Genomic DNA, 19082 nt, shown 5'->3' with positions numbered 1-19082 from the left:
CGTGGGGTACTCTGTTCAAAACGTTGACATCAGCAAACCACTCGCCCACACAACGCCATACACGCTGCTTGCCATCTGCCCGGTACAGTTGACACCGGGATTCATTTGTGAAGAGCACACTTCTCCAGCGTGCAAGTGGCCATCGAAGGTGAACATTTCCCCACTGAGTGGTCTTTTATTGTCCCAGCACAATGAGCACCTGTGTAAGGATCATGCTGTTTAATCATCTTCTTGATATGCCACACCTGTCAGGTGGATGGGTTTTCTTGGCAAAGGAGAAATTCTCACTAACAGGGATGTAAACAAATGTGTGCACAAAATTTGAGAGAATTAAGCTATTTGTGCGTTTGGAAAATTTCTGGGATGTTTTATTTCAGCTCATGAAACATGGGAACAACACTTTACATGTTGTGTTTAGATCTTTTTTCAGTGTATATTTCCACACTGTGAGGTTGGAGTAATACTGTGCAATTAGTTACAATTAAATTAGTTAATAGACCAATAAGAAAGAGTTCCAGACCTCTCTGCCAGTAACAGCTATTTTTCCATTTTCCCCGTCCAAACTCAACTCAGACCAATCCCAGACAGCCCTAGCTAAATTCTTGCTTGAGAAAATGCTCTTTGCTAAGAGGCATTTTTTGTTTCTTTTTGACCATTTTAATTGAAAACAATCACTGTAAGGTACTTCATTCTTACCCCAAAATGATTTGATATTAAGATAAAAACATCTACATTGGACCTTTAACTCCATCTGCATCACTCCTTTTCACCCCTTTTCTTGCATTCTCTCTTAGTGCTGTCTTTTGACTTTCAACCTCCCCATTCTGCCTATTTTCCTCTTTCCCTGCCTGGCTCTCCCTTATCGACTGAGTGGAGTAGGACATCTGAAAGGGCAGAGTGGGATGTTTTTGTTGCACTATAGGGATGGAGATGTTGTATTGCCACAGCAAACAGAGAGAGGTGTTTGAAAGAGAAGGGTGTGAAAGAGAAGGGTGAGCTTTAACACTATGCTCAGTGGTGTAAAAATACTTAAAAGTACTACTGAAGTCGTTTTTTGGGGTGTCTGTACTTTACTGTACTATTTATATTTTTGACAACTTTTACTTTTACTTCACTACATTCCTAAAGAAAATAATGTACTTTTTACTCCATACATTTTCCCTGACACCAAAAAGTACTCGTTACATTTGGAATGCTCTGGCTGGACAGAATTATGGTTCAAAACACGCAACTATCAATGTCATCCCTACTGCGTCTGATCTGGCGGACTCACCAAACACATACTGCATTTGTTAGTTATGTCTGAGTGTTGGAGTGTGCTCCTGGCCGTCCGTAAATACAATTATAAATAAAGATTGTTTTGGTGTGCTTAATATAAGGAGTTTGATGTTTAACATTGACTTTTTACTTTTACTCAAGTATAACAATTGAGTACTTTTTTCTACCACTGACTCTATGCTCCACAAGCACCTTGTCCATTGGGCATAGGTCTTGACCATTATTCCTGCATGTCATATATTGAATGGGAATGTAACCATATTCATATTACTATCACAGAGAGATGGATTCCCGCCCACTACTGCTAGAGAAAGCCAGCTAAGCCCCACCCAGTTACATCCTGAGCCTATTAGATCACAGAGCTAGTGTAAACATCACTCTGTTACTAAAGCCTGAAATAGAGACTCAGCGGACATTCTCAGAGCATGCCATGGTTTTTCGTCTAAGTATTTTATCTTGCCCATGCATTTGGTGCCCCCACCACACCCAGCTAACTTTCTGCATTTCTACACATTTTGTCATGAGACTAAGATAAAATGTTGCAGTTTCAAGCTAGCTAATTTCCTGCTATTCTACACATTTTACCATGAGGCTGAGAGAACATTTAGCAGTTTTAAACTAAATCTCCTGCCCACCTCCCCAAAAAATCTGTCCCTCTTGCACCCTTGGCACTAATGACTCGACTTGCAAACCCTTCACGTCAGGGCCTCCCGAGTGGTGCAGTGGTGTAAGGCACTGCATCACAGTGCTAGGGGAGGGTTTGGCCGGCAGGGATGTCCTTGTCTTGTTGCGCACTAGCGCCTCCTGTGGTGGGCCAGGCACAGTGCACGCTGACACAGGTGTACGGTGTTTCCTCCGACACATTGGTGTGGCTGGCTTCCGGGTTAAGCGAGCAGTGTGTCAAGAAGCAGTGCGGCTTGGCAGGGTCATGTTTTGGAGGATGCACGGCTCTCGACCTTCGCCTCTCCCGAGTCCATAGGGGAGTTGCAGCGATGAGACAAGACTGTAACTACCAATTGGATACCACGAAATTGGAGAGAAAAATAGGTAAAAATCACAAATAATAAAATAAAAAAAACTGAATTACAGTCGGGAATCCTTGAAGCGACCCATCCTCTCATTAATAGATGTACTTAAACGCTCTCACATAGAGGGGTACAGTCCCAGTTAGGGAAAGATAACCTGTACTGGAGGTCATCCATTTTTAGCTGCAGTTAAATTATTCAACCTGAAACCTCCTCCCTACATCCACTCTTTTCAAAATGACTCCTATTTTAGATAGGTATTATACAGGACATTGCACTTCAGTTGTTATATGATTTAATACAGTTGATTTATGATCAACATAACCTCTGCTGCTATTCCAGGTATTGTGTGTTCTAGTCTCTAACCAATGTTGTTTGTGTGTGTTGCAGGACAGTGGGGAGGACTCCCATAGGATTGCACAGTCCCCAGTCGTCCATGTCAGGGGGCTGTGTGAGGCTGTGGTGGAGGCTGACCTGGTGGAGGCCCTTGAGAAGTTTGGACCCATATGGTAAGAATCCACCCAAATGTGTTGGGTAGTATATGCACCCCACCCCTTAACCCCTTGTTTTCCTCATTGTTAGACCTAATAATGAAAATACATTTATCCCACCTTTTTTTGTTAAACCTTAGGAAAATATGCACAGAAAATCATTTTACCAAATATTTAAGAGGTCATCATTTCATGGAGTCTGTAAAGGAAGAAACCATATGGAAAGAGTGGTACGCAACTTAGGTCCAAAAAACAGATTTTCACCAAGTCAAATGAATTAATTATGTTAGAGTTTTCATGATGCTTGTATCTAATCCAATGTAGGTCATTTTAAGATTGTTTCTATACATCAGTTGAGGTCTATATAAGCTCCTAAACCTAGCATGAAAGTGTATCCTTGTAGCTGTGTGGGCTAATATAGTCCAAATGTTTGCCTTGGGGTAAGTTGAGCCAATGGTTGAGCAAATTGAAATGTAGTGCTGAGTGATTAACCAAAATGAATGTTATTTTTTGTTTTTTAAACAACTAATTGAGCAAAATCTGTTCAATTATTTGAATTCCAAAAAGCAGTAATGGGCAGTCACTACCATCATGGGACTTTTATTAATCATTTTATTCTGTGTTGTTACAGCACTCAACCCACATAATGCATAGTGCATTTAACCATGATCATTGTTTTATAACCAAACCCAAACCGAACCAACCTCAAAAAGCGCTAATCACTCATCACTACTTCCCAGGTGTAATGCAAGGAAATGGCTGGGATATGAGGTAACAACAAGGTCTGGCCTATGTCAAGTCTTTTAAAAAGTGTTTGTTAGATGCTTAAAATGATTAAAATAACAAAATGCTATTGTGATTGAATTGTGTTTGGGAAATAAAGATAGACATGGTTTTAAAAAATAACTGGTAATATGTCATACAGTACAAAAATGTGTAGGCGGCTTAACTTACCCTATACCCGGGGTAAGTTGTGCTAAGAGACCACTTTTTTTGGACAAGATATGTTCTCAAAACTGTAACGGTTACATAAATTCTGATTATTTCCAGAAATATTACCGATTACACCCTGAAATATATGTAGATTTCTTTCGTTAGAAATAATAATGTATTTCCCTTGACGGAGTGATGCTGAATGGAAAAAAATTGCTCAGATTACCCCACTCTCCCCTACCTCACAGAGACCTTGAGTAATAGAGAGATCTCAGTGTTACTCAGGCTCCTTATGTGGTGCAATATTCATTAACATCCCATCAACCCTAAGAGAGCGGTGGAAACAGCATACGACAGCATGGGTAACCCACAACATAGAGACAATCTACCGTACCATGGTAACTGTAGAAACTATGGTAACTGTCCAATTAGACCAGCACTGCCCACAGTATTGTCACAGCAGCAGCTTCTCCCCTCCTCTGTTTTGTGTGCTTTTGTGTTGAGCCACTTTAGGCTCAGTGAAGGTAATATAAACAAGAAATAGATAGAGCAGTTTCCTTTCTGCTAGAATTGTTTGACAGTTGCCCAAAACCTCACAATTTGACTAGGAAATGTTTTACAATCCAAACTTGCAATTTAAATTCTGTCAGTTCAGGACATGAGTTCTCATTGGGGAAATCTCAAAGAGACCCTCTTCCCAATAGTGCTCTCTTTATGGCATTACGGTAGACAGCAGGGAATAGGGTGTAATTTGAGCCTCAGTCCATTTAGAGTAATGGACACATTTTCCACTCAGTCAATTGAATTCTAATGGACTTCCTTGTTGTTCTGTGTTGATGGCAGCTATGTGATGATGATGCCCTTTAAGCGGCAGGCGCTGGTGGAGTTTGAGATGGTGGAGAGTGCTGATAAGTGTGTGGCGTGTGGGAGTAGCGAGGCCGTCTACATCGCAGGCCAGCAGGCCTTCTTCAACTACTCCACCAGCAAGAGGATCACTCGCCCCACCAACTCAGACAACCCCAACAGTGGCAACAAAGTCCTGCTCCTGTCTATCCAGAATCCACTCTACCCCATCACCACGGTAATCAGTGCTGGAAATACATACTGTATTATACATTAGAATTATAAAATATATGTAATATATGCCATTTAGCAAACGCTTTTATCCAAAGCAACTTACCAAAGCAAACACATTGCTTTATCCAAAGCAATGTGTTCATTCATTTTGCGTATGGGTGGTCCCAGGAATCAAACCCACTATCCAGGCATTAAAAGCACCATACTCTATCAACTGACCGACAAAGAACCATTACCACAGTGGCCGTTATTAAGTCGCTCTGTGCCACGCCCCTGGTACTGTATGTATGCTATACTCTCACCATGGTAACAGTAGCTAACGAGAGTCCCTGATTATTGCCCATATTAACAGTAGTCAAGTGAATATATGAATCGAAAGCATTGTGTATTATCATTTTTTACTCTTTCTTGCTCACTCACTCCTCTATATCTCAATGTTATCTCTCTCTGTCTCACTCTGGCTCCTAATGTGAGCCGACGGGCTACATTTAGAAAGTAGTGTTTTAAAGCATCCTGGGGCTGTTTCAAGGTTTATTTCCCCCGGAGTTTGCATATCCCCCTCCCCCTTGCTCTCTCTCATCTCTCCTTGCTCTCTTTCTGTCTTTCTCCCTCTCAGGTACTGCTAGATAGAGGTATCTCAGCGTGGCGTCTGTAGATGTGTTCAGATAGCATGTGTCTGATGATTAGAATACCAGGAAGCTCACGTATATCAGTCTTCTTCAGATATGGATGAACAAATAGGCTGAGAAAGCATCCAGCACTGCTTCCCTGTGTCTCATTCCAGCTGAGCAGAGAGGAAATACAATAGTTATGCACGCTGGTCATGGATAGGGTTGAATTGTCTTATTATTGAGTCAAACAGAGTCTGATTAGAGAGACACAGTCACTGTGCTAGAACATTCAAGCATTATGGAAGAATGAACACACACACTAAAGGACTGATAGATGTATGCACATAGATATACACTCACTCTTATAGATAGACATACAATGCCATACTAGAGTGTCTTATATCAAGACCAATGGAACTTTAAAATGGATAACATATAGGTTCCTGCATCCAGATTGTTCTCGCTATTGTAAAATTGTGTGATGGCGCGGAGGGGATGGCTGCCGTTTTACAGGCTCCTAACCAACTGTGCTATTTTGTTTGTTTTTTCGCATTGTTTGTAACTCATTTTGTACATAATGTTGCTGCTACCATCTCTTGTGACCGAAAAGAGCTTCTGGACATCAGAACAGCGATTACTTACCTCGAACTGGACAGAGATTTTTTCTTTAATGAGTCCGACGCGAAGGATATACTGCTTTGTTGAGACAAGGCCCAAGTCCCCGTCATCCGCGTGAAGAAAAGACGGAGGGGGGTGTCTTGTAAGAATTTGCAGACGAGTATGTAAACCACCACTACTCTCCGTATTATTGGCCAACGTGCAATCATTGGAAAACAAACTGGACAATCTACGATTAAGACTATCCTACCAACAGGTCATTAAAAACGGTAATATTTTATGTTTGACAAGACGTGGCTAAACAACGACATGGATAATATAGAGCTGGCTGGCTTCTCCGTGCATTGGCAGAACAGAGTATACCACCTCAGTCACCGGCTTCATCAACGACGTCGTCCCCACAGTGACCGTATGTACATATCCCAACCAGAAGCCATGGATTACATTTGTCAATAACTGCTGATGCGCAATGTCTAATATTAAAGAAGTCTCAAGGTATTGCTCGCCTGAGGTAGAATACCTCATGATAAGCTGTAGACCACACTATCTACAAAGAGAGTTGTCATCTATATTATTCGTAGCCATCTATTTACCACCACAAACCGATGCTGACACTAAGACCGCACTCAACGAGCTGTATAAGGCCATAAGCAAACAAGAAAATGCTCATCCAGAAGCGGCGCTCCTAGTGGCCGGGGACTTAAATCCATTTGACCTAATTCCACTAGAGGAAACGAAGCTCTATACCACCTTTACTCCAAACACAGAGATGCATACAAAGCTCTCTCTCGCCCTCCATTTGGCAAATCTGACCATAATTCTATCCTCCTTATTCCTGCTTAAAAGCAAAAACTAAAGCAGGAAGTATGCAGGCTGGTCATGGATAGGGTTGAATTGTCTTATTATTGAGTCAAACAGAGTCTGATTAGAGAGACACGGAAGTGGTCAGAGGATGTGGAGGCTACGCTACAGGACTGTTTTGTTAGCACAGACTGGAATATGTTCTGGGATCCATCCAATGGCATTGAGGAGTATACCACCTCAGTCACCGGCTTCATCAACGACGTCGTCCCCACAGTGACCGTATGTACATATCCCAACCAGAAGCCATGGATTACAGGCAACATCCGCACCGAGCTAAAGGCTAGATCTGCCGCTTTCAAAGAGCGGGACTCTAACCCGGATGCTTATAAGAAATCCCGCTATGCCCTCAGACAAACTATCAAACAGGCAAAGCGTCAATACAGGACTAAGATTGAATTATACTACACCGGCTCTGATGCTCGTCGGATGTAGCAGGGCTTGAAAACTAATACGGACTACAAAGGGAAACCCAGCCGCGAGCTGCCCAGTGACGCGAGCCTACCAGACGAGCTAAATGCCTTTTATGCTTGCTTCGAGGCAAGGAACACCGGTACTGGTACCTGAATATAGTCTCATTGTTGTTATGTAATTTTCTTGTGTTACTTTTTGATTTTATTTTTACTTTAATGTATTTAGGAAATATTTTCATAACTCTATTTCTTGAACTGCATTGTTGGTTAAGGGCTTGTAAGTAAGCATTTCTCGGTAAGGTCTACACCTGTTGTATTCGGCACATGGGACAAATAAAATATGATTTAATTTGATTGGAGCTTTTATCTTCTGTCTGCAGCCTTGGTGAGAGCTGACTCAAACATTCTCTCTGTCTCCCTCTGTTGTCTCCAAGGACGTGCTCTACACCGTCTGCAACCCCATCGGCAGTGTAATGCGCATCGTCATCTTCAAACGCAACGGCATCCAGGCCATGGTGGAATATCCTGTCTGTCTGTCTGTCTGTCTGTCTGTCTGTCTGTCTGTCTGTCTGTCTGTCTGTCTGTCTGTCTGTCTGTCTGTCTGTCTGTCTGTCTGTCTGTCTGTCTGTCTTTTTGTCTGTCTGTCTGTCTGTCTGTCTGTCTGTCTGTCTGTCTGTCTGTCTGTCTGTCTGTCTGTCTGTCTGTCTGTCTGTCTGTCTGTCTGTCTGTCTGTCTGTCTGTTAGGGTGTGAGTGTTAGGGGTGGAGGGTGAGCCAACAAGAAAGGTATCCCCAGGTCAAATTATTCAACGAGCATAGACTTGTTTTTGTTGATGGGTTTAGAGGTTTTATAACTTCTATCCGGGGACTTGTAATTGTGAATTGAGGCTTGAGGTTCGTTGGTTGTTTTGCTGTTGTCCTTAACTTGCCCTCCTCACGTTTGAGTCCGTCGAGTGTGCTCAGAAAGCTAAGGCTGCTCTCAATGGAGCCGACATCTATGCCGGCTGCTGCACCTTAAAAATCGAATATGCAAGGGTAAGTCTATATTCACCACACACAATCACATATATAATGCTTAGCAAATAGATTTTGTTTAAAACACCAGAGCACTTCCTGATGATCAGCCTCAGCATGCAGCAACATATCTGTTGTTTCCCCCCTGTAGCCAACTCGCTTGAACGTGATCAGAAATGACAACGAGAGCTGGGACTACACAAAGCCTTACCTGGTCCGAAGAGGTAACAATCTGCTCCTTGTTCTGTAGTCTATGGAGCACTCTCATTGTGTAGAAGCTGCTGTGTTAGGACTAAAACCTGCCATATCAGGCTGTCAGAGAGTCCATGGGCAGCCTGCAGGGCAGAGTCAGGTTTTCGTCCCTCTGGCTCAGTAAATCAAATTTGTCCAGGCTGCAAACAGAACAGCAGGAAAGGAGCGGTAAGGATATCAAATAAGTGTGGCTCTTTCTGTCTTTTCATTCCTGCAGGCTGTAGATAAATCAGATCTTAGTTGTTGGAGAGAGAGCAACAGAGAGAGGAGAGAGAGCGACAGAGAGAGGAGAGAGAGCGACAGAGAGAGGAGAGAGAGTGACAGAGATAGGAGCGAGACAGAGAGAGAGAGAGAGAGAGAGAGAGACTGTTTGTCTTGAGTTTAGTCTGCATCAGCTAAAATGAAACAGATACTTGGAGATACTTCTCTATATCCTCGCTAACGTTGCTAAATGTGAGACAGAGAGATACTGAGTCAGAGGCTGATGTGGGTACAGCGGTTTTATCATTGTATGAGGAATGTTACAGTAGCAAAGATGCTGTTTGAAAAAGAGCAGAGATATGGCCCTGTCTATGTGAAGTCATCATTGTCACTGTAGCGCACCTATTGGAAGGTGTTTAAGGACCAGTATGGACCACAGACCTGCAGTCAACCAAGCCAACACAAGATCGACCCACTGCGCGTCCTTCTCCAAGCAACACACTCTCACATCCGTCTCTCACAAGCCTGCACCTGCCACCCATGGGAATAGAGAGAGAGAGAGAGAGAGAGAAAGGAGGGATGGACGACAGGCTGACCCTGCACAACAACATGCATCCATCTTCACCCAAATCTCAAGAGAGAGGGAGAGAGACTACTCATTCATCCTGACCTCATGCAACCTCAACATCAACATGCCCAGGACAACCCACCAGTGCCACCTCATGGCTGGAGGACTGACTGCTTTTAGACTGGACCTATTTTCTTCTCTTGCTTGCATCCTGATCTTATTCAGTCAGTGCTCTGACTGGCTAAATCCCTTTATATCCCCTCACCAAATGACCAGTAGTAGAAATATTCATGTATTAGTGTATACAATACCTAGTCTGGACATGGGAACATTAGAGTGCATTTCTCTCTGTCTTCAGGCCTGTAGAGAAAGCCTGTATTCTGTTAAATCAGACAATAAGATACACACCTATGCTCTGTAATCTACTTAAATACCAAATTGACACTATCTTCTTCTATAAGCTCTACTTTATATTATAGTATTTCTGTCAATGTCAATGTGTTGAAATGCCTATTTTAGCAGAGAGAAAAGTTTAGATAACAAATGTTTAGATAATAATTATTGCATGCACTGTTAATGGAAGCACATTGTGTGGATGAAGAGAGTCACAGTTCCTTTTATGATTGTCTCAACTCCCTAGTAAAGTCACAGCTCTGTGAAACCTGGAGTCCCTCTATCAGAGGTCCAACTTCTCTATCTCCATCTGAAAGTCACAGCTCTGTGAGACCTGGAGTCCCTCTATCAGAGGTCCAACTTCTCTATCTCCATCTGAAAGTCACAGCTCTGTGAAACCTGGAGTCCCTCTATCAGAGGTCCAACTTCTCTATCTCCATCTGAAAGTCACAGCTCTGTGAGACCTGGAGTCCCTCTATCAGAGGTCCAACTTCTCTATCTCCATCTGAAAGTCACAGCTCTGTGAAACCTGGAGTCCCTCTATCAGAGGTCCAACTTCTCTATCTCCATCTGAAAGTCACAGCTCTGTGAAACCTGGAGTCCCTCTATCAGAGGTCCAACTTCTCTATCTCCATCTGAAAGTCACAGCTCTGTGAAACCTGGAGTCCCTCTATCAGAGGTCCAACTTCTCTATCTCCATCTGAAAGTCACAGCTCTGTGAGACCTGGAGTCCCTCTATCAGAGGTCCAACTTCTCTATCTCCATCTGAAAGTCACAGCTCTGTGAGACCTGGAGTCCCTCTATCAGAGGTCCAACTTCTCTATCTCCATCTGAAAGTCACAGCTCTGTGAAACCTGGAGTCCCTCTATCAGAGGTCCAACTTCTCTATCTCCATCTGAAAGTCACAGCTCTGTGAAACCTGGAGTCCCTCTATCAGAGGTCCAACTTCTCTATCTCCATCTGAAAGTCACAGCTCTGTGAGACCTGGAGTCCCTCTATCAGAGGTCCAACTTCTCTATCTCCATCTGAAAGTCACAGCTCTGTGAGACCTGGAGTCCCTCTATCAGAGGTCCAACTTCTCTATCTCCATCTGAAAGTCACAGCTCTGTGAGACCTGGAGTCCCTCTATCAGAGGTCCAACTTCTCTATCTCCATCTGAAAGTCACAGCTCTGTGAATGTCATAGCCCCTTGTCTCTTAAAGTGCATCTATCTATTCAGACTAACCAGGAGACATTAGTAACCTGCTTAGGAGGTTTACTTTACGATGAACATCTCCCTTTACTGCGTGGCTAAATTAGAAAACTCAGGCAAGATGCTAACTCATTTGAAACCCCAGTGAGAGTGAGTTAGCCTCCTGCTGTGGCGTTCCCACGGCATTCTAATTTATTCCTCCATCGTCCTCTGTGGACAGCTCTTACCTCGGGACAGACTGCTTAAGTAACATGCTTACCTGAGAGGAACTGATATTTTATTCACTTTGAAGCACCCTCACACCTTTATTATACTGGGTGTTGGATTGTATATCAGCCCATTTAAGTGATCTGATAAACAGTGCTTAACTTAACTTGGACTGAAATAGTGTCGGTACTCATTTTGGGTACTGGTACTGTTTATTATTTAGGTGCCAGAACACCCCAATACTTTTAATCCAATATTCTATAAGAGTTGCAGGAACTCGAGCAGTACTCAGTTCCTGTGAGCTCCTGCCCAAGCCAAGCTCTGGTGATAAATCATAGCTCTATCAGCTAGAATGAAGTAACCCAGACCTCTACTCTATCTATCATCTGGTATGCAGCACCTTCTCCTACAGAACCCATTTCCCTGGCATTGAGGAACAGGTGTTAACATGGTTTTACAACGTGTTAGTGCTTGATGCTCTACCAACTGCAACAACAAAGTGTCTGTTTTACATCCCAAGGGGACCAGCCAGAGAGGCTCTCTGTGACATCACGTCCCCTCTGAGATGCTTTAACCGCAGCAGGGTTCATATTGCTGTAGCCTACAGCAAATATTTTAATTTGAGCCAGTTTGCTACAGCAAGAAAATTATCCTGCAGCAATAGCAAATGTGAATTATTATGTGGATTATAATTAATGGCTTTTTTGTAGGGGTTGATAAATTACAAACTTCAGAAGCCTGAAATACAGTACAAGTTTTACATTTCCTGCATTGCAGGAAAGTTCTCCTGCAACAAGGTGATCAAATTAAGATCCTACATCTGTAGTAGGCCTCCTCAAGGAGGCTCAGCTATGACCCTCACCCCCTGACACCTTTGTAGGAAATAGCATTCAGCTTGGGTGGGGTAATAACTAGCAATTTATACTGGAAATCTAATGGACCATTTCCCCAAAAATGTAGAAAGTCAGTCAAGAAGAGAAGCAGCGCTTTAATTTTCTTATCAGCTCAGCAGGGAAATGATGATTGCCAAAGCAAATCTCTGGTAGCTTTTGATTTGATTTATTAGGATCCCCAATGGTGACAGCTAGTCTTACTGGGGTCCGACGTATAACGAAAAAGACATTACAGACAAAATACTTTACAATTTACATACATTTAAAAACATTAACGTGTGTGTGTGTGCGTGTGTGTGTGCGCGTGCGCACATCTATCAGTTACACATATTGTACATGTCAGTACATACACACAAGTAGGTCAAATGGGGGAGAGGCGTTGCGGTGTGAGGTGTTGCTTTATTTGTTTTTTGAAACCAGGTTTGCTGTTCACTTGCGCTAAATAATATGGAAGGGAGTTCCATGCACTCATGGCTCTGTATAATACTGTACGTTTCCTTGAATTTGTTTTGGATATGGAGGGCATGCCTGGTGGGATAAGTGTGTGTGTCAGTGCTGTGTGTAAGTTGACTATGCAAACAATTAGGAATTTCCAACACATTAATCTTTCTTATAAAAACATGAAGTGACGCAGTCAGATTTTCCTCAACTCTTAGCCAAGAGAGACTGGTATGCATAGTATTGATATTAGCCCTCTGATTACAATGAAGAGCAAAACTGATTAGAATTAAGAGCAAAACGTGCCGCTCTGTTCTGGGCCAGCTGAAGCTTAACTAGGTCCTTCTTTGCAGCACTGGACCATATGACTGGACAATAACCAAGATACGATAAAACTAGAGCCTGCAGGACTTGCTTTGTGGAGTGTGACCTCAGACCTCTCCCCATCTTTGCAACCATTGAATCTATATGTTTTGACCATGACAGTCTCCTCAACTTGTTCAACAGCCACACCATTCATTACCAGATTCAGCTGAGGTCTAGAACATAAGGAATGATTTGTACCAAATACAATGCTCTTAGTTTTAGAGATGTTCAGGACTAGTTTGTTACTGGCCACCCATTCCAAAACAGACTGCAACTCTTTGTTAAGGGTTTCAGTCATTTCACCAGCTGTGGTTGCTGATGCGGATATGGTTGAATCATCAGCATACACGGACACACATGCTTTGTTTAATGCCTGAGGCAGGTCATTGGTAAAAATGGAAATTAGTAGAGTGTCTAGAAAGCTGCCCTGCGGTACACCTCACTTTACATGTTTGACCTTAGAGAAGCTTCCATTTAAGAAAACCCTCTGAGTTCTATTAGATAGATTGCCATATCATGGATTCAGAGCTGAGGTTAAAAAACCATAGCACATACGTTTTCTCAACAACAGTTTATGGTCAATAATATCAAAGGCTGCACTTAAATCTATCAGTACAGCTCCCACAATCTTCTTATTATCAATTTCTTTCAACCAATCATCAGTCATTTGTGTCAGTGCTGTACATGTTGAGTGCCCTTCTCTATCAGCATGCTGAAAGTCTGTTGTTAATTTGTTTACAGAGAAATAGCATTGTATTTGGTCAAACACAATTATTTTCCAACAGTTTGCTAAGAGCTGGCAACAAGCTGATAGGTCTGCTGTTAGAACCGGTAAAGGCCGCTTTACCATTCTTGGGTAACCTGAATGACTTTGGCTTCTGTCCAGGCCTGAGGACAAAGACTTTCCTCTAGACTCTGATTAAAGATTTGACAGATAGGAGTGGCTTTAGAGTCAGCTATCTTCCTCAATAGCTTTCCATCTAAGTAGTGAATGCGAGGAGGTTTGTCATTATTGATCAATAACAATAATTTGTCCAATTCTTCCACACTAACTTTCCAAAATTCAAACTTACAATGATTTTCTTTCATTCTTAGTTTTTTCATGCATGAGTACGATGGCTCTGTGTTCGCTATTGGCATTTTCTGCAAAAGTTTGCATGCTTTGTCAATTAAGTAATCATTAAAATAATATTATGGTTAAACTCAAATATAATAATTGATAAAAAAAAAACATTATTTTTGGAAGAACATTTTTAGAAACTGTATAATCTTTGAAGATTGTATCATAAATAGGAAGGGTGGAGTTATGTCACACATGCAAATAACCAAAATATATGGAAATGTCTGTTCTATCCAAAATTACAACCAGCTGCAGCATTACCGCAAAAAAAGAGGCAAGTGGAAATGGGAGAAGGTAAAGAACTTGTCTGTCAGCCCTGCATTAAAGACCAAAATTACAAAAGAATTGACAGCTGCACCATATAGGTTGCAAAATAGTTGGGAGGAGATTTTAGATGTACTGATTCCATGGCACATGATTTTATGAACTGAAACACAAAACGACGCTGGTTTCAAAACATTCCATTTCAATTGTTATACAAAATTCTTACAACCAATAGAATGTTATATATATGTGGGATAAAACAATCCCAGCTCTGCAGATTTTGCTGTGAAGAGACAGAATAATTAGATCATTTGTTTTGGTACTGCCCATATATACAGTTGAAGTTGGAAGTTAACATACACTTAGGTTGGAGTCATTAAAACTTGTTGTTCAAGCACTGCACAAATTTCTTGTTAACAAACTATAGTTTTGGTAAGTCGGTTAGGACATCTACTTTGTGCATGACACAAGTCATTTTTCCAATAATTGTTTACAGACAGATTACTTCACTTATAATTCACTCTATCACAATTTCAGTGGGTCAGAAGTTTACATACACTAAGTTAACTGTGCCTTTAAACAGCTTGGAAAATTCCAGAAAAGGATGTCATGGCTTCAGAAGCTTCTGATAGGCTAATTGACATCATTTGAGTCAATTGGAGTTGTACCTGTGGATGTATTTCAAGGCCTACCTTCAAACGCAGTGCCTTTTTGCTTGACATCATGGGAAAATCAAAAGAAATCAGCCAAGACCTCAGAAAAGAAATTGTAGACCTCCACAAGTCTGGTTCATCCTTGGCAGCAATTTCCAAATGCCTGAAGGTACCACGTTCATCTACAAACAATAGTACGCAAGTATAAACACCATGGGACCACGCAGCCGTCACACCGCTCAGGAAGGAGACGCGTTCTGTCTCCTAGAGATGAACGTACTTTGGTGGGAAAAGTGCAAATCAGTCCCAGAACAACAGCAAAGGACCTTGTGAAGATGCTGGAGGAAACAGGTACAAAATGATCTATATCGGCAGTAAAACAAGTCCTATATCGACATAACCTGAAAGGCCGCTCAGCAAGGAACAAGCCACTGCTCCAGAACCGCAATAAAAAAGCCAGACAACAGTTTGCAACTGGGGGCAAAGATCGTACTTTTTGAGAAATGTCCTCTGGTCTGATGAAACAAAAATAGAACTGTTTGGCCATAATGACCATCCTTATGTTTGGAGGGAAAAGGGGGACGCTTGCAAGCCGAAGAACACCAACCCAACCGTGAAGCATGGGGGTGGCAACATCATGTTGTGGGGTGCTTTGCTGCAGGAGGGACTGGTGCACTTCACAAAATAGATGGCATCATGAGGCAGGAAAATGAGGTGGATATATTGAAGCAACATCTCAAGACATCAGTCTGGAAGTTAAAGCTTGGTTGCAAATGGGTCTTCCAAATGGACAATGCTCCCAAGCATACTTCCAAAGTTATGGCAAAATGGCTTAAGGACAACAAAGTCAAGGTATTGGAGTGGCCATCACAAAGCCCTGACCTCAATCCTATAGAACATTTGTGGGCAGAACTGAAAAAGTGTGTGCGAACAAGGAGGAAAAATATATGGCAGCTAGAAATGAAAACTGGATGGTCTTCAGAGATAGATGGGAGGGGTTGAGGGGAGTTGAAGGCTGGGTACTTAAAACAAACAGAAGATAACCAATGTAAAATATACTGTCCATGAAATGTATGTAGTGTATATATAAGCTGGAAGTGGAAGCCTAATTATTGTTGTCCATTAGTTTACTCCAATTAGGGGAGGGGTGATAGAGTTAGGGAACAATAATAAAGGAAAATGTATTTTACAAAATATATATTTAAAATAATATATTTGCCCCCGAAAAATAGATGGGAGATTGGAAAGGATGCAGACAATTACATTGACAGAAGCCACAATCTATTTGCAATATTAAAGCTGATCTACCCCCTAAAAAAGAGAGAGACAAAATAATAATTGGCAATATCAAATGGTTTGGTGATGAATAAGCCATCTGATTCAATGAAATATAGAGTTCAATTTGTCTTTCTGGCCATAATTGAATTTAAAGTACTCCAAAGTTTTTTTCCATCATTTTTTATATCATTGATCTTAGCTTCATAATACAGTTTCTTCTTCTTTTTGTTGATTTTAGTCACATGTGCAGCCAGACTTATTAGCCACTCCTTTTGCCCCATCTCTTTCAACCATACAGTTTTTCAATTCCTCATCAATCCATGGAGCCTTAACAGTTCTAACAGTCAGTTTCTTAACAGGTGCATGTTAATCAATAATAAATTAATCAAGTGCAGCGTCTGGATGCTTCTTATTAATCACATCAGACAAACAAATATTTTTTAACATCATCCACGTAAGAGTCATAGAAAAATCTTAATACACTACTTCAGGACCAGCTTTTGGAACTGTGGCTTTCCTGGATATAGCCACTATACGGTGATCACTGCATCCAATGGGTACGGATACAGCTTTAGAACAAAGTTCTACAGTATTAGTAAAAATGTGATGAATACATGTGGATGATCTTGTTCCTGTAGTGTTTGTAAACACCCTGGTAGGTTGATTAATAACCTGAACCAGATTACAGGCACTGGTTACAGTGAGAAGCTTTCTCTTGAGTGGACAGCTTGATGAAAACCAGTCAATATTCAGGTTCCCAAGAATGAAGACCTCTCTGTTTACATCACATACACTATCAAGCATTTCACACATATTATTTACATACTGACTGCTTGGCCTATAGCAACACCCCAAAAGAAAAGGCTTTCGATGTGCCAAGTGAACCTGCAACCACAACACTTCAATAACACTTGACATAAGATCTTCTTTACAGGGATATGGCTCTGAATATATAAAGCAACACCTCCCCCATTAGCATTTCTGTCTCTTCTATAGATGTTATATCCTTGTATTGACACTGCTGTATCATCAAATTAATTATCTGAGTCTCAGAAATGGCTAATATATGAATGTTATCTGATGTTAGCAAGTTATTGATTTCATGAAACTTATTTCTAAGGCTACAAATATTAATATGGGCTATTTCCAGGCCTTTCCTGGGTATCTTATCAGAGATAGACATAATATGGAAAAGAGCAAACAAAACAAGAGAAAAAAAAATACATTCAGCAGTCCATTAATCCATTTTTGTGTGTGTGTGTGTGTGTGTGTGTGTGTGTGTGTGTGTGTGTGTGGGTGTGTGTGTGTGTGTGTGTGGTGTGTGTGTGTGTGTGTGTGTGTGTGTGTGTGTGTGTGTGTGTGTGTGTGTGTGTGTGTGTGTGTGGGGGGGGCTGCAGGGTTGAAGCTATTAACCCATAGGCTTGGCTCTTTCATCCCTTCCAGGCTTTTGGGAGGGAGGGTGGACAATGAGCCTGTCATAGCAGATGTAAGCAATGTCCCCACGCGATCTGGCAGCTTTCATGGCTGGGATACGTTATTTCCTTTTCTGGCGCACAGCTTCAGGATAGTCTTCGTTGAGGAAGATGTACCTTGAACCTCAGGAACTTTACCACTATCGGCCTGGGCCTGTTACCTTGGTCGGTGGTGAGTTTTCCAGTCCTGTGGGCACACTCCACCTCAATCTTCCTGTGGTCCATCTTCAGTTTCTCCGAGATAATTTCCCTCACTTTGTCCTCAGACTCCGTCCAGGTCTCATGTGGAGATTCTGCAATTCCGTCCACAACCATGTTGTTCCGCCTTGATTGTCCCTCGAGTCTGATTTCTCTGTCTTTGTTATCATGGATTCACACACAGAACTGATGTCTTCTCTCAATGACTTACAGATTGCTGTCATCTTGCCCTTCTCCTGTTTCAACTCATCGAGCTGACCCTGGGAGAACTGCAAACTGTTCTTCAGGTCCTAGACCTCTCTGGTCAGGTCGTTCATTCTTTTATTAGTTGAATCAACCAGTATTCGGACAAAACACTTGAAGCTATTTTGTTGTTGTAACAACTGCTTGTAGAACTATTTTTGTTTGTTTAAAAGATCCTTCACCTGTGATAGAGAGACTACTGTCATCAACGGTACTCCCGCCGGCTTTGGTCTTTGTTATGGTAGCAATGTGGCGTCAGGTAGCTTAGTGGTTAGAGCGTTGGGACTTGTAACCAAAAGGTTGCAAGATCAAATCCCCAAGCTGACAAGGTAAAAATCTGTCGTTCTTCCCTGGAACAAGGCAGTTAACCCACTGTTCCTAGGCCCTCATTGAAAATAATAATTTGTTCTTAACTGACTTGCCTAGTTAAATAAAGGTTTAAAAAATTATGATACTTTAGTTTATTTAGTAAATATTTTCTTAACTCTATTTCTTGAACTGCATGGTTGGATAAGGGCTTGCAAGTAAGCATTTCACTGTAAGGTCTACACCTGTTGTACTCGGCACATGTGACAAATACAATTTGATTTGATTTGATCTGATCCCTGACAGAGACAGAATACTTATTGGTGCAAAAGATCACGCTTTGGGTTTGAAACTCTGCAGGTGTAAGGACTTCCAAAGTAGCCCAACAGGCATCCCTGGAACTCATAGCACATTAACATCAGGGTGCAGTAAGCTAGAGTCCTACTAACTAACTAACCCTTCCCATGTGCAGCACAGCACAGCAGCAGAGTATTAGCAAGGCTGTTAACAGTCAACTCTGTGCCCGCTCTCATCCCCAGAGTCCATCCCAAGCCCCCACAGCTCCCAAACAAACAATACTCCACCAGCTCTGATCCGGCTGCTGTGAGACAATATTTAGAGGGTGTGACTTTAAAGCAGGAGCGCCGACGAGATGTTGCATGCGGCACATGTGACAAATAAAATTTGATTTGAATATTTGATTTGAACTATTATTAGGC

General features: G+C 41.9%; 1 protein-coding gene across 1 annotated transcript in view; it reads left to right on the top strand.

Annotated features, from left to right (window-relative positions):
- LOC106577097 (heterogeneous nuclear ribonucleoprotein L-like) overlaps positions 1-19082 on the top strand; it is a 63247-nt gene that overhangs the window by 31471 nt on the left and 12694 nt on the right. The window contains exons 2-6 of the mRNA XM_014154833.3: positions 2694-2812; positions 4571-4808; positions 7742-7827; positions 8244-8340; positions 8471-8543. Of these exons, the coding sequence (XP_014010308.1) occupies positions 2694-2812; positions 4571-4808; positions 7742-7827; positions 8244-8340; positions 8471-8543 (613 nt within the window). The remainder of the gene's footprint in view (positions 1-2693; positions 2813-4570; positions 4809-7741; positions 7828-8243; positions 8341-8470; positions 8544-19082) is intronic.

Source organism: Salmo salar, chromosome 18 (genome assembly GCF_965601325.2).
Source record: "Salmo salar chromosome 18, fSalSal1, whole genome shotgun sequence".
NCBI lineage: Eukaryota > Metazoa > Chordata > Actinopteri > Salmoniformes > Salmonidae > Salmo > Salmo salar.
This window is presented reverse-complemented; position numbering and strand designations above follow the sequence as displayed.